This window comes from Pteropus alecto, unplaced genomic scaffold, assembly GCF_000325575.1.
Source record: "Pteropus alecto unplaced genomic scaffold, ASM32557v1 scaffold11, whole genome shotgun sequence".
Lineage (NCBI taxonomy): Eukaryota > Metazoa > Chordata > Mammalia > Chiroptera > Pteropodidae > Pteropus > Pteropus alecto.
Genome location: NW_006431956.1, coordinates 7,406,042 through 7,421,858, shown reverse-complemented (window position 1 = coordinate 7,421,858; position 15,817 = coordinate 7,406,042). Strand labels below are relative to the sequence as shown.

The 15,817-nt window shown below is 47.5% G+C and overlaps 1 protein-coding gene across 4 annotated transcripts in view; it reads left to right on the top strand.

Annotated features, from left to right (window-relative positions):
* Positions 1-15,817, top strand: part of FAM171A1 (family with sequence similarity 171 member A1) — an 85,927-nt gene that overhangs the window by 59,276 nt on the left and 10,834 nt on the right. For 2 of the 4 annotated variants that reach the window (XM_025043434.1, XM_025043433.1), the window contains exons 6-7: positions 12,929-13,027; positions 14,468-14,584. In XM_025043434.1, the coding sequence (XP_024899202.1) occupies positions 12,929-13,027; positions 14,468-14,584 (216 nt within the window). The remainder of the gene's footprint in view (positions 1-12,928; positions 13,028-14,467; positions 14,585-15,817) is intronic. The other 2 variants (XM_015585676.2, XM_015585675.2) reach the window with 1 other exon arrangement.

The window sequence follows — 15,817 nt, the reverse complement described above, 5'->3', positions numbered from 1 at the left end:
TGAGTCTTATGTCTTTTCCTTCGAGGAAGCAGTAGGTGTCTTTAATTTATAATTTTCTAATGGTGCTCTCTTTTGAAGAGTGGTACAATGCCAGTGCCGTGCCCCAGGTGTCAGGGTGTGTCTGAGGGGATGGAACAAAGGGGACATGCACAGCTTCTTATCGATCAGGTGCAGGGGGCCAGTTTGACCCAGATGAAGTTTTGTCGGTCATGGCGAATGCCGCTTAGCTGAGGCTTTCTGGACCGTGAGAGATGATTATGTCAGCTCGCTTTTACAAGCATTTATGCTCTTTCTCCTTTAACTGGGACAGCAGATGGCTGTCCGATGTTCTGGGTCGTCAGACTGCGATCTGACTTGCTGCCCTGGGGAATGGACCCTTGTGACCAAGCAAACCAGGTCAGTGGTTTGAATTTAAAGTCACCAACTGACATCAAGTGGCAAAGAAATCAAGATTGTGTGTGTGTGTGTGTGTGTGTGTGTGTGTGTGTGTGTACTGAGAACACATAAGATTTCCCTTCTTAGCAAATTCTACGTATGTTCAGTAACCACCACTTATGTAACACATAAGATTTCCCTTCTTAGCAAATTCTACGTATGTTCAGTAACCACCACTTATGTAACACATAAGATTTCCCTTCTTAGCAAATTCTACGTATGTAATAAAGTCCTGTTAAGTATAATCACATTGTTGTACCTTAGATCTCCAGTCCTTATTCATCTTGCATAACAGATTTTGTGCCCCTGGATCAACCTCTCCCCATTTGCCCCCATCCCCCGCCCCTGGTAACCATCACTCTACTGAGCTTCTATAAGTCCAACTATTTTAAATTCCACATAAAAGTGGGATCACACACTATTTGTCATTCTGCGTCTGGATCATTTCACTTAGCATAAGGCCTTCTAGGTTTATCTACATAGTCCCAAATGGCCGGATAAAGAAATCAAGATTTAAGATTCCGTATGGGATGATGTTTCTACTGTTTAACGCTACCTGAGGTTACTTGATTTGAATCCTCTCATTCTAATGAGATGACAGGAATAAAAGCATGTTCTAAGTGAAGCTGCCTCATAGAATCCAGTTTTAACTGCCTTCCCAAAACACAGCCTGCAGAGCGTGTGTGGGTTGCTATAGAAATGGTGGTTACTGAACCAGCTTCTTATCATGTATGGCGTGTATGTATCAGGCACTAGAGAGGCCCACTCATAACGGTCCTGGAGTGGATTTGTCTCTGCTTCTCGTGGTGATGATGGTGCTGGACTCCCTGAATGAGTCCTTTTGGGTAAGTCATGGCCAGCCTGCCATTGAAGGTAGAGCCTGACTTAAAATATAGATTTAAGATTTTATTCCATTTCATTGTTTTTTTTGGAGGGAGGAGGGGGCAGGAGTTCTTAAAGCACTAAATTATGTTTGTAACTTTAGGAAAATGAAAATATCGCTCGCTTATTTTTTTCTCCGTATATCGTGAGCCACGCATCCAGATAGAAGAGGGCATATTGCAGTACCGAAGTGCAATGGCTAATTACAAGATGAACTCGATTACGTTGGGTGAGCAAAAGTTAGAACAAAGGGAGTTCATTTCTCTAACAATTAAATTTGCATGATATTAATTTTAGACCCATATGCATAATCTTTAATTTTTCAAAAATAACAGACTTAACAGTTAAGGGTATTAAACAAAGCAAGAAGCCAGCTTACCTAGCTACGTGGTGATCTGTATATCCTTAAGAAAGAGGGTCTGAAATAGTTCTCGCGGTGAAGGCTGTTTCTTAGAAACAAAGAAATAACTCTCAGGAAAAGTGTCTACTTTGATTCCTCCAGGTATTAAAATTCCCCATAAAAGCGAATTGGGCTTCTATTAGATATGGGGGTGGGGGGAGGCGGGGAGCAGGGTAATTTTACCTGCATCTTTTTGCCACGACAGACCATTAGCACCACAGTTGTGTCCCCCGCTGCCCACTGTCCAGGAGGAGTGGAGTAAGGCCGCGGAACACACACGCTGCCCGTGGGGAGGACGCGTGCAGTGACCTCAGACCATGGACATTTGTTTTTCGGTGTTACCTAGCAACCCAGAAAACAACCTTGTAACGTCAGTCCGTTCCTAAGAATTGTTAAGCCTTTTGTGTTTGTAGTCCTCTTCCCCCACCCAAAATGAGACCTAATTTTCCTAAAATGTCATTTCATATAAGTCTGGAACTTCCGATGCTCAAGTTTCACTGAAACCATTTTTGGCCAGCTTTACAAGTGACCGTTACACGCCATGTGGTCTGGCGTGTATCGATCAGTATGTTCCTCCTGGAAGAAAATGTGTCTTATGTTATAGCCAATTGCGAACCACCACTTATGGAATATTCATTCTGTGGGTCATCCATCTGTGGCAGGTCTGCAGCTTCCTGCTGGCTCCCCCATCACCTGGAAGCCTCAGGGCCCACTTGCTTTGCTGCTATGGGTTTGGATTTTAAGGACTGCATCTGACGGGCTTGTCCTGGTATCAGCCTGGGTGAAAAATAGAAAGGAAGACAAAGCTGCCATAATTTTTTTTCAGAACCCAACACTTTAAAAATGTCTTCTGCTTTCAATGATCTCCACTGAAATAGGTAGTTAAAAGGTAAAAGACACAGCGTAATAGTCAATCCATTTGACTATTGCTCTGTGTCACGTGTAGCAGGAGTGTAGGCAGCATGGAGCACATCCATTAAGACACCTTGGACTTGAATACTGGCTCCTCCTCAGATTACCAGCTGTGTGATCTCGAGCAAGTCCTTTAACCTCTGGGGGCCTCTGTTTTCTCATCTATGAAATGAGAGTAATGACAATCCTTGTCCCTCCCTTATAGAAATGCTGTAGATTGAGAACACTTAGCACAGTGCCCGGCACTTGGTAAAGAGCTCCCTGAATGTTAGCCATTGTTGTTATAATCATCACTGCTCATATTTAGTTTCTGTACTTTGGGTGGAGCAGGATACAAGAGAAAAAGGTGGGTACGGTGAAGTCCTAGTGTCTTTCAGTTTACTCTGCCAGTCTCGGCTGGCATGCCCCGGGCATCCAGTCTGATGGGTTGGTTCCCAGGCTGTACGAGTTATTCCATATTTTGAATGTCATTGCCATTCCTCTGTTTCCAGATGACTCTTCAAGTTCAGAATAAATAATGCCTTTTAATTCAAATAACGTAATTTGCGTGCAGAGCAGGCGTTTCGCCGGGGCGTGAGCCCCGCTGGCTGTCCGGCATCTGAACTCTAACTCACCTTGCTCTTGTCCTTGGTCTTGACTCAGCACCCTTGGTCTTCACAGCAGCCAGGTGTTTGTCCTCACTTGACAGGGGGAGGAAACCGAGGTTGGAGGCTTGGGACGGAGGAAGGTCTCGGACATCCAGGCTCCCCTGAGTAAGCTCCCATGTTTGCCCAGCTGAAGCCTATAGACCCCAAGGGTTTCTGTGGGGTCTGGGAATTGTCCAGCGAGATTTTTAATCCTGGGATTCTGATGATACTTTTTAAAAACTTAACATAAAAAACATTCTCTGTCATCTGGATTCAATACAGAATTTTTCCAGTTTTATCGTGCTGTGATCGACATGCAGCACTAAGGTATACGGCATAACGGTTCGACTCACATTATATTGAGAAATGATTACCACAGTAACTTTAGTTAACATCCATCATCTCGTATAGACACCAAAAAAAAAAAAAAAAAGGAAAAAACAAAAGGCTTGTTCTTATCACGAGAACTCGTAATTTCTACTTCTAGCACCTTTCACGTACACCGTGCAGTGGCGTTAACTACAGTTACCGTGCCGTGCTGTCCATTCCCAGGACTTCCAGCTGCAAGTTGGTACCTCTGAACCACCTTCATCCGGTTCCCCTCCCCCACACCCTCCGAGTACAGAAATTAAAACCATCAGATACTTTCACTGTGTGAATTTCCATTTATGAATAGATGAGTGATAGGATAGGACCACTACGAACTGAACCGCGGTCAATGTCACCCATAAAGGACGCAACCCCCTGTATTAAGGAAACATGAAATCCAAGTATGCTGCAGGAGGAAGATTTCGTGGGAACTTCAGCCAGAGAAAGGTGGGGAGAAGTGGACGGTAGGCACAGCTAGTCGAAGAAGCCTCACCCTAGCCAAAGTCGTGTTTAAGTTGCAAGTGATAAGTTCCCTTCGGTTATATGTCATCGGGGACTACATCGAATGGATGATTTCGATTTGAATTTTATTTGGAAACTTCATAGCCTGTTTCTGTTTCTTTTCCAACTTTGTTTAGGTTTTATATTTTTGCATGAGCTATAAGCTCTTTTATGTTAGGACATCTTTCACACGTTATGGTTTTTTTTAAATCAGCTCGACACATAGTATGGGATTTTTTTTTTTTTCTTTTAAAAGTGGTTTTGTCCATTAATCAGGTCTGGAAATCATTGGTATATAAGGTAGTCCTGGCTTGGGATCTAGTTGAAGCAAAGCTTCAACACTCAAGATTTAATCTTGAAAAAATATACATTACTGGGAAAACCTTTTAGATAGGCGATTTCATCTTTTAGGATAGCATTTCACCTCTTAGTAGCTCTGCACTTGTGCAAGGGAAGAGGGACCCCAGCCCTAAGAACCCCATTTTGGAGAGTCTCACTCTGGACCTCATCCAGCTGTGCCCTTTCCCATGGGATAAGGTGTCCACTAATCCAAATGGATGTGGCCCTCTCGAAGCCAAGCCTCCCTTTCTAGAACACTCTCTTGGTGTTCCCTGCCCAGACAGGCCTAAGCTGGCTTCCAGGCTCTGTCCCCCAGGTCCACCTCCTGAGGGCAGACTTCTCCACCCTTGTACACAGCCACATGCACACCCCTAGGCCAGAGGCATGGCCAAGGAGTAGCTGTCGGGGAAATGGGCTTGGGTGTATCACACGGCTGGGGCCGAGTTGGGAAGTGGGGTTGGTCACAAGCTAACTCTGCTTTTGCATGTCCTCTGAGGAATCTAAGAATTTGACATCGGAGCCTGGCCTTCAGGTTATGTTATGGTAAAGTTATGGGGGGAGGAGCAGACCATTTACTTAACAACGTGCTTGCTAACTTCTCTGTCCCTAAGGTTTCTACATCGGAGCCTGGCCTTCAGGTTATGTTATGGTAACGTTATGGGGGGAGGAGCAGACACATTTACTTAACAACGTGATTGCTAACTTCTCTGTCCCTAACGTTTCGAGCCTTACAGGGTGGTGTAAGACTGAAGCGAGATATTGTACGTCAAGCACGTAGCACGTTGCCAGGCACGCTTGAGTTCTTAATACCTTGGTTCTTTTTGCCCCATCCCTTGACTCAACTCTTTAAAATCGTTTGTGTGCATGCACACAGTTGTTTGTGTGCATGCACACAGTTGTTTGTGTGCAGACACACATGTGCAAGCATACACAGAACACACACATAGTACAAACCCAGTCTGCACAGAAGGTGCTTCATGAGAGATGTGTGACACGTCACGTGGAAGTTGTACACGGCGTCCCAGCCAATCCCATGGTGCCATCTCCCGTGTGACTAAATCGAAGGGCAAGGGGGAATGGGGTCGTTCGGGAAAAGCATTTTTTTGTGTACTCATTCTCAGCTGAAGGTATCCACCAGCAAAATGGGTGTTACTATAAACCAGCAGTTTTCATCACTATTCCCAGCACGGCCCAGGAGATGGGGGAGCTACAATCTCTCTCCGTCAGAAAGAAGCTGAAACTGTGCCCAGTGAAGTGCCCGGTGCCCACGCACGATGCCAGGGAGGGGAAAGAGAGACGCACAACCCAACTTCCTTCAGACTTTAACTCCCCTTTCTTTTCTAGCATATCAGACTTTTGTGCGTTCCTGCTTCTATGCCAAGATTTAATGTGGCCTAATAGAATAATGGACCGGGAGTGCAGAACAACCACCTATTCCCGGATATGTCCGGTTTGGCCCACCCAGTTGATACGGGGGCATTTGTTCGCTTGTTGGGTTTTAATTTACTGCCAACATTTAAAAATCGAAGGATGTGCCATGGACTTCTATTCTTGGCTTCTCGTTTTAAAAAAAATCGAACAATTCATTCATTTCAGCAAATATTTATTGAGCGTCTTCTTTGTGCCAGACGTTCTTCTGTTCTAGGCTCTTGGGATAAAGCAGTGACAACACCATGCAGAGAAGGTCCGTGTAATTATGCAGCTTTTGTTCTAAGTGGAGACAGGGAACCAGTTTTCTTCGGATGGCATAGGTGCTGTGAGACAGTTAAGCAGAGTGATGTCAGAGGGAATGACCGGCGGGCCAGAGTGTTTGGAGAGGTGACATTTGAGCTGAGATCCTAAACTAGGAGTCCAGCCTGGATATGTCTTGTCTTGGGGGCAGAATGTTCTGGACAGAAAAATAAAACAGTCAACACAAAGATCTTAAGGTTGGAACCAACTCACCCCCGCCCCAAGCAGCCGGTTCACTAAGCAGCACTGTCCCCTGAAACAAAGATAACATCGTCCTCAATAGGTCCTTGGAAACCGCGACTTGAAGCAAAACGACGTATAAGGAAACCAGTTGTACCATCGGATGATTGACACAAACAAGAGCTAAGCTCCTCCAGCATCTCATCGATGTCACAAGGAAACGATGTTGAATGGAACGTTATTTGAGGACCCGCCATATTTCAGTTCACCAACTCCTGGCCTGTCTTCTGACAAGTGACTAGAATATCTCTTAACTATATTAGAACTATTTCTGAAGTTGCTTCAAGCGCTGGCCGCCCAGTTGATAACAGCAGGGCATCATGGTGAGGAATGGCCTTGGGGTTTTCCGAAAGAATCGCTGTACCCACAAAAGTGCAAATAATTTAGAGCTTTGCTGCCCAAAGCGTGGTCGGCGTATGGCGAGCCTATTAGAACTGCAGAATCTCCTGCCTTCCTTCAGACCCAGCTGGATCAGAATCTGCATTTTAACCAGATCACCACTGTAAACAAGCTCTTGAACAAGACTGGGTGAAGAGCATCTTACCACCTTCACCTTCGTCTATTCAAAGGCGCTGACTTTAATTTGAGAGAAAGTTTGCAAACGTCTCCATTATGCTGTTCCTCCTTTCGAGCTGAGTTTTCTAGTGCTGGAGATTAGTGGCTCTGCCTCCTGGAATTCTGGGTCTGCTTCCCCGCCCCAGCCCTCCCGAGATGTCATTGCAAAATGGAGCTTGGATAGAGTGGGTAATGAACAAAATTTCTCTCCATGTGGGCCTAATTAGCCTGTACTCTGATACTACTTTCTGGAAAATTTATATATACCTATTGTAAATTCAGAATTCTCTCATTAAATTTTATTAATGCTATTATGTATCCTACTACTTCTGGCTACCTACTTAAGGCATAAGCTTTCCAGAGCTCTGCTAGAATCTTTATGGCTTCCCATCATTGTTCTCTCCTAAAACTGGTTTCAATAAGTCTTGTTATACCTCAGCTAAAGCTAAAAGAAGGGAAAAATCAGTTGCTTAGATTATATTTAATTTTAAGAATCTATTTCTCAAAAATTACCCTAAAAATACCCAGGAAACATGTCGAAGCTGAAGACAGATTGATTTCTTGTTTTAATTTCTAATCATTCAACATATCCATGATTGTCTATTTCAGACAGAAGGACATTGGTTATAGCAAGTTGCCCTTAATTTTATTCTTGTTTAAACCAGCGCCGAGATGTCCTCGCCCGAAGCTATAAGAATCCAGCCATCTGTACGTAACTTTTGCTCTCCAGTTTTACTGCTTTCAGCAAGAATGAGTAGATAATTGACCACCAGGTAAATGCTTCGCTTATGTCATTAATAAGGAATGTTCCTCCTCACAGATTTCGTGGAAAAATAATTCCAAAGAAGGAAACATAGCTATTCCAAGGCATAGACTTTAACTTGGGAGAAAAAAGAAGGCTCCTCCACAATATCATAAGGGTAGAAATTATCTCTATTTCAGCTCTAATGATGAATGTGGTTTAGACTGATGGATTCTTCTATTCTGATTTTAGTGAGCGATCCTGTCCAAGTTTTGTTAAAGCATGCAATAAAAGAGACTTAGAGCTTGAAACTCCTGAAGGTACAACTGGTAGAAAAATATAGTAGAGGTCGAAGCTTAAGGTAATACAAATGAAAGCTTGGAAAAGTAAGTCATCTAGTTTCTAGAGAAATTCAGCATATCTGGGGATCTGGAGAGGCCTTATGATTAAAATTAACAATAATCATAATAGTAATAAGCACTAGCCGTGGCTCTTAAGAAGATTGTCCCTCAAATGAGCTGCTGCTCATCCCTGGCCATGCCGATTACTCAGCAAGAGTCACCACAGCCCCAGCGAGGAGAGAGTCACTGGCCATAGCCAACAGCCGAGAGGCAAGACAACCAACCGTGGGTCCCTACTGTCCTAGTGCATGCCTGTGTCTCATCACCTCTCACCATAAATGTCCCCAAATATTTCACAGTGAAAATTTCGGCGTAAGCGTAGAAATGGCTGTGTTGCGCAGTGTGAATATTCACCTTTTGCTCGGCAGAGCGTTTTTGAGATGGGTTTTCTGAGTGGCTGTGGAATTCCTTCATGTGCTTCAGCTCCTAAATCGAGTAGAACTCGCTCCAGCTTCTCTCAGGAAAAATATATCCAAGCGTGTTAGCCGCATGAAGTAGAAGGCCACCGCCAGTGCTCAGACCTGGAGGGTGTCCGCTGTTGACGTGACGAAAGGGACGGGAGCCCCAGGGCCCACGACTGCCTCGGGGGCTCAGCGGTGTCACCAGGGACCACCATGTTCTCTGCTGTGCCATCCTGGGCAGAGGCCCTCGGTTCGCACGGCTAGAGAGGGGCAGAGCTGGGATTCGCATTGGGGATTATCTTACGGATGGGAAAGTCGTCCACGCGGCCAGTAGACCCTTTACGGCTGGACTTTTATCTGCCCAGTGTTCTGAGGCCCGTCGGACGCGGCGACAGGTCTCAGCGTGAGAGCAGTGACTCGCGTCCCTGGACACCGGCTGCGGTGCGAGGTGCCCACTTCAGTTTGTACTCTGGTACACGGTGGGTTGTCGCTTCTGGTTTCCTTTTCAAAATCAATTGTGCTCCTCAAATCCAATTATTCTGCTTGTTCCCAAATGCTGAGATGAGGTAGCCTGGCTGCTAAAATAGGGGCGTCTAGGCAGGAAACACCAGGTAAATCTGGGCCCTAGAGGTCATATTCAATTCAGACGTTGCGTTTTGGGCCCTTGTCCATGTTTTAGAATCCTTTTCCCTTTCGATAGCCATTTATTACCTTTTTGAACTCACTTTTCTTTATATTTCGCAAATAAAAGCTGATTTTGTGATTGCTTGGTAACCAAGCGGGAAAGCAGGACCCTTGGTGATTGATGAGACCCCACCGGGCCTTACAGAGGAACACAAGGCTTATCTTTTCCTGCCTGTCAAATAGTGTGTGTGATGACATTATAGCTAAATGCAGCTGCCAAGGTGAGAGCTCGAGACGCTTTAACACCCAATGACCCTTGCCAGCCGAATACGTAGCTCTTTCTCAAAAGAGATTTATCCTTGAAAATATCTCTAACTCTTCCTGTTGCGTAAGGTCGAACTCTAGAGGATGACGATTCACACAGAAACTGATCTGTGAGTGTAGCGTTGGAGGAAAAAAAACCTGCCGAACTCAGATCCGAAACTCAAATCGCTGTTCCACAGCCGGGTTTGTTCCCCAGTCCCTCAGGCCACCTGTGGACATTCTTCCAGAGACAGTCTTGGTGAGGTGGGTTATCTAGTTCCCAGAAGCAGGTCTCCCTGGGCGGGGAGTGGTGAGGTAGCAGAGCTGATAGTAGACACCTTGATAACCACACAGAGGGAGGAAGGAGGGAGGGAGAGAGGAAGGAAGGAAGGGGAGCGGGTGCATTTAGAAGTGGAGGTAGCAGAGCTGATAGTAGACACCTTGATAACCGCACAGAGGGAGGAAGGAGGGAGGGGGAGCGGGTGCATTTAGGAGTAGGGGTATTTAGTTTAAGAACAAATAATTCAATGTTCTTCAGTAGGACCCTAAGGACATAGCATTTTAGAGCCTAGCATTGTAGTTCACCGTAATCACGACCACGAGTTATGAAAAATCAAAATCACATTCTGCTTTATTAGGCAGGAGTAAGTGATGGTTTTTAGAGTTATAGAAACCTGCCTTCTCAAGTGTGGGCTAACAAGACCCAAATTGCAGAGAAGACTCGTTGGGGTTGCCATGCGGGAAGGGAGATTTCTATTCCATGCAGAAAAGCTGATCTTTTATCTGTTTTGTGTAGTCACTTCTCAAGATTCCATAAAAGAGAAAGAACATTAAAGAGTTGACATGCTTTAAAAACTTTTTGAACACCTGTGTTCTAGAAATTTCAGTAATGCAGAATTTCATTCCTTGATGACGCCTAGAGGATAACTATCTAAACCTCACACACGTACAGTCTCCGTAATAACCAGGCCACAGACCCTGGACAGAGCAAAGGCTCCGAGGGCCATCAGCCTACTTAGGACAGACCCGCTTCACAGCTGGCCTCGGCCTCTCTGTGCAGGAGCCGCTGGGCGTGAAGAAGGTGGCAGCCTAGCTGGGCCAGCGGGGAAGGGCACGAGGAAAGTGCAGGGTCCTCGCTGCACCCCTTCGCCAGGCGGCCCAGCTGGACACACCGCAGGTCCCAGCGGCTGCCTTCACTGCCCACCTGTGTCCAGGACCCCGAGCGAGTCCGCGGCAAAGGAATTAATGGGAGAAGAGGGAGAGAAGCACAGGCATGAAGCGGCGGCCGGGCAGATGCTGTGCCCTGGGGGCTGCTCTGTGTCTGGATCACAGAGGAGCCAGGCTGAGCCAGGGCAGCCCTCGGCGGATGTTCTGACCCAGGAGCTCGCAGCGCCAGGATTTCGGCCGCGAGAACCGCAGGTGGTTTCTCGTGCGCAGCTCATCCGCCCTCGTGTTCTCTGTCACCGATTTCCTCCCGTGAAACCCAGGACGCTTGGAAATGGCTTCTGCCAGTTAACAGCGTGATTGTCAAATCCCAAGGCCGCGCCACCCCGGTTCCCCAAACGTGGATACATTGTCACGGAAAACCTGGGCAAAAATAAACGCCCCTTCCCCAGCTGGGCCCGTTCCTTTTAGTTGAAAAGGGCAGAAGCCTGATCCGAGCCCACTTCCTTCAGAAGGTCCTTCCCGCCGGCCACACCCGGCTTTTCACAGAAGGTCACCTGGTATCATTCTGAGGACTGCCCGTCCAGCTCTCACTCATTCTCAAGGACTACTGAGTTCCTACACCCAGGATATTTCTGGGCGCTGAGGAAAGACAATGGAAAGTAAGAGCCGGCCCCCTCTTAGAAGAGGTAAGACAGGACAACGTGGTAGCAACCGAGGCGACGGACGTTTCCAGAAAAACCGATGACGCAGGGACACGCGTCCTAGGGATGCCCAGGTGTAGAAGATCCTTGAGTGCTGGAGGAACTCGGGAGAACACGTGGTGCGACTTGGATCCTGTGAGACGGCGAGGGTTTGGGGAGGAGAGAGAGACTGTGTGCGGTTGGAGCAACAGAGGCCGGCGAGTTTGCAGGCCTGGGTCAGAGCATGCCCGGCGGCCGCAAGGACCCACCCTGGAAGGACTACAAGGGTGGGACGGGGGGCGTGGCAGTGGGGGAGGTGACAAGGAGCACTCTGACCAGCAGCGCCTCCGCTTACAGGTCCCCGTGGCCTCCCAGCGCTGACGGCATTGGGAGCCCTGTCCAGCCCTTAGCGGGCAGACACTGAACTTCTTCACAGCTCCTGCCCAGCCGCCCCCTCCCTCCCAGCCCCCTGCGCCTCCATCCCACCCCCTGCAGCTCACAAGCCCGTGTGCATGTGATTCCATCTTCCCTCCCCATGCCCCCAACTGACAGCCCTGCCTGTTCTTCAGAGCTCAGCTCATCCAGAAGCCTGGCGCACCCACCCACTCCTTCCTCCTCCTGCTCCCAAAGCAGCTGTGTGAGCTTTCATCAGTAGCCTTTCTGGCTCCCGCCAGCATCACCAGCGCCACTGCTGGACAGAGGGCCCTCCAGGCTGGCCGTGGGGACTTGTTAGCTGGGTGGCGCGCGTGCGTGTATGTGTGTGTGTCCACACACTCAGCTTGCCATCAGTGTAACTGGGAGGTATTAGGAAAGTTTCTATTCGATGTGCTGCATTGTAAAAGGCAGAGGCAACGTAGCGATCCAGTTAGGTGGTTCGCCCTCGAGTGAGCAGGAATTAGGACTCTGAGTGTCCAGCTCATTCCCTCTGGGTCCCCGTTAGCCTAACCCAGCATCCGCTCCATTCAAAGAGCAATGACTCAAGACTCTAATCTGGGGAAAACTGTAAACCAAAGAATGCAAGGCCACTTCCTGGCTGATATGGAGAGCCCCTCCCGGCAGGGCTGCTATTGTGGGAGAAGCTGTGTGGGAACGGGGTGTGGTGTGTTCAGCCAGGAGCTAAACGGCCCGGGGTCCCCTTGTGCAGGGACACCCACCGGTCACCAACGCTCCTTTCTCTACCTTGAGGGAAACTTCTGGACCAAGCACAGAAACCCTCTCACTTCCCGTGTCAATCGATCGTCCTATGTGTCTGTTTCCTCAGTGGCCCTGCAGAAGTAAGTGATGCTGTGAGTTGGCATAACCACCTCTGGGTTCGTGTTCTTCAGAGAGCGAGTCAGCATTGGGCATCTTGGTTCTCACACTCGCTTTAGAAACCTCCCGGCTTGTATTTGTGTCTAACTGGGACCGTGATTCAGCCCGTTGCACGGGAAGGTCAGACGGTGCGGTGCGTGCGGCCGCCCGGCTTTCCCCGTCCTCCTCCTTTGTTCGGGCGCGATCTGAGCGGTGGAGTTGGTGTGCAAGCTCGGAGGCATCGCCACGCACCTTGCCATCCGCATTCGAGGGTTACTATGGCAACCGATAGGCCCTAGAAGCAGCCCCAACTATTGTTTCTTTCTTCAGGGGGAAGAAAAAAAAAAATCCATGATTGCCACCTCTGTGACGTGTGTAGTCAAGCAAGGCAAGGATTTGGAGCCCCGAGGATAGAATTTTTGGTGCACGGTCAGTGCATTTAGTTCTGGAGCAGACAGGGCCGCACGCGTGGCCATTTCCGGTGGCAGATGATTGTGGGAGCGAGCTGAGCTGGGCAGGAGCACGGTGGGCATTGAGGCAGAGCAGTAGGTGCCCGATGATGTCTCCTTGCTGGCGAGTGGGGCGGGTGTGCACATGGCGGTGCAGGGCCTGGCCAGTGCTCTCCCTTGCCTCTGCTGCCAGCCTCCGTCACGGTCCTCAAAGCAAGGTTCTCTGCAGGTGAGACAGGTGACAGCCAGACAACCTCGGATCATGGGTCTGCTCCTAGAAACCGTACAAAGTCATCAGACGCTGGGAGGGTTTACAGGAGATGCTGCAGCAGGAGAGCAGAAGCAAGGTCATCGGTCTTAAAGACGGACGGACCAACCTAGGTGTCCTGCTCTGCTCCCGACCTCCCGGAGGCCTCGGAGGAGTTACGCAGCTCACCAGTGTCCTCATCCGGAAAGGGAGAATAAGTCCAACTCTGTAGGGTCATTGTGAGAAGTATAGATAAACAGCCTCCTGTTTCCGCCAGCCTCCTGTTTCCATGGGCTTTACATCTGCAGATTGAAAACAGTACAGGTTTTTATCTGTGGTTGGGAGTCTGCAGATGTGGAGGGCCGGCTGTATCCATTGGTCTGCACCATTTGATCTAGGGGACTTGAGCATCCTCGGATTTTGGTATCAGCGGGGGTCCAGGAACCAATCTCCTGTGGATATCGAGGGACAACTGTCTATAAAATGCCTCTACTGTGAGTAGGCTACATGGAAAGTGCTCACTCGTTAATGTTAAATTCTACTTAAAGGAATACCTGGAAGACGGCACACAAACCTGCGCCTATCTGTGTTTCCTAGCATCGAGACCAACTGGAACCTTTTAAAAATATCCATCTAAGCAAGATTTCCTGGATCAGAATTTGCAAAGATGGGACCAAGGAGTTAACTTTAAAAAAATAAAAATAAAACTTGCCCTAGTAATTCTGATGTAGCCAGTGTCTGATTCCAGATAGGATATTCACTTATTTGCTTTTGAAGATAAAAAATACAAACATTACTGGATTCCCAGCCCCCTTCTTTCCACTCCCACCAACCCCCCTCAGGCTACCTTGATTGTCCTAAACTCCAGAGGCTTCTGCTACAATTATCTGTGTCTGGAAGCAGTGATGTTTGATTAAATGGTTGAAGGGAATTTACTAAGGAAGGCAAAGAAATACTAAAAAACTAAAGTTGTTCGGCTTGCCCCTGAAGGAAGTTAAAATGAATCTACGGAGAGCTGTTTGCAGCCCCTAGATGACAACTGAACCGATCTGGCTATCTAATGGCTATAAAAGTGACATTTAAGGTGACGTGTCCACTATGCTTAAGCCTTAAGTAGGAGTTTAGCGTGCCTAGAGCTGAAGTTTTATTTTTTTTTTCTTCTGCACCCCGCAGGAACGTGGCTAAAGAGTGGTCTAGGCCTCGTGCACCAGGAAGGCAGCCAGCTGACGTGGACCTACATTGCCCCTCAGTTGGGATACTGGGTAGCAGCCATGTCTCCTCCCAACCCAGGTAACAGGAAGCCAGCACCCGTGGTCACGAGGCCGAGGATATGCTTTTGAGAATAACTTCGGTGGGAACATCACATCTTACTCCAAAATAGTCAAGGGTCTGAACACTCAAAAGATGAAACTGAGGTATTTCGTGGGGCTGGGGGAGTTCTGCTCAGAACTCTCCCATCTAGGGATAAGAATAACGTGTAGCAAATCGTCACGCCTCGGGTCTCCATTTTCTTCGGACAGCTGCCATAGGAAATTCTTAATCTAAAGCCCACGGAGGCCGTGCAGACCTCCTCCCTAATTCCTGAAACAGCTGTGGCGGGTGTAAAGTTTTGAAAGGCATTCAGCAGAGAGGCTTGCAGAAAGTCATTATCCACGGCTTCTTGGGGCAAAAAGCTCGATTTGGCTTTTCCGAGAGGCTTCAAAGCCAACGAGTTGCTTTGTGTCCAAAAAGAATATTCATCTCCATTTAGGCAATGGGAATGAACTTATATTTTTCAAAATGTAACTAGACGTTTATTTTTTTTTAACCTATGTGCCCTAATTTATCCCAAGGAGTATTCTAGAATTGCTTTTCAGAAACAGTCACCTCAGGCAGTGATGGCTGCCTTTGCTCGAAATGCCTTTTGAATCTGTGTCACTTGGACTGCCTTCGTTAGTGAAACTTTTCACTGGTGGCAAATCTTTAAGCTCGGAGGGTCCCTTCGATTTTTCTTAGATACACCTGAAAGTCATGCACCTCCCAGTCTGGTGAATAAAGTAGGTGACTGAGCCTAGGTCAAAATGGGCTGTGATTGAAAGGTGTCTCTTATGAATTAACCTTGAGGGCCGTGCCAGAATGGGAGTCCAAAATATTTGGAATGAGTACCAAGACTCTCAAAGTAACTAATTTGATGAAAGCCATTCGAACACTTTACGTCCGTGTTCGTAGAGTGTGTGTTTTCCTTTATGATATCGTCTTTGTAGCATTATAGGCATGAACTAGATACAGAAATGCCTCAGTCTCCAAATCTGGAATATCATATGATGAAGAGTAAGGACGGAAAGAAAAGAAATTCCCCCAGTACCAACGTAGAGGCCACAAAGCCCATGCATTTATAGTTCACTTTTATTTTAGATCTATTTTAGACAACTTTGGCTGTCCGTTTTCCCATCATGCAGCAGACTAAGAGATACTTTTGTAAAGAAGGGAGAAAGCTGCTGGATGTAGGTCCACTGAAGCTTCCTAGCAATGAAGGAGGAGGGA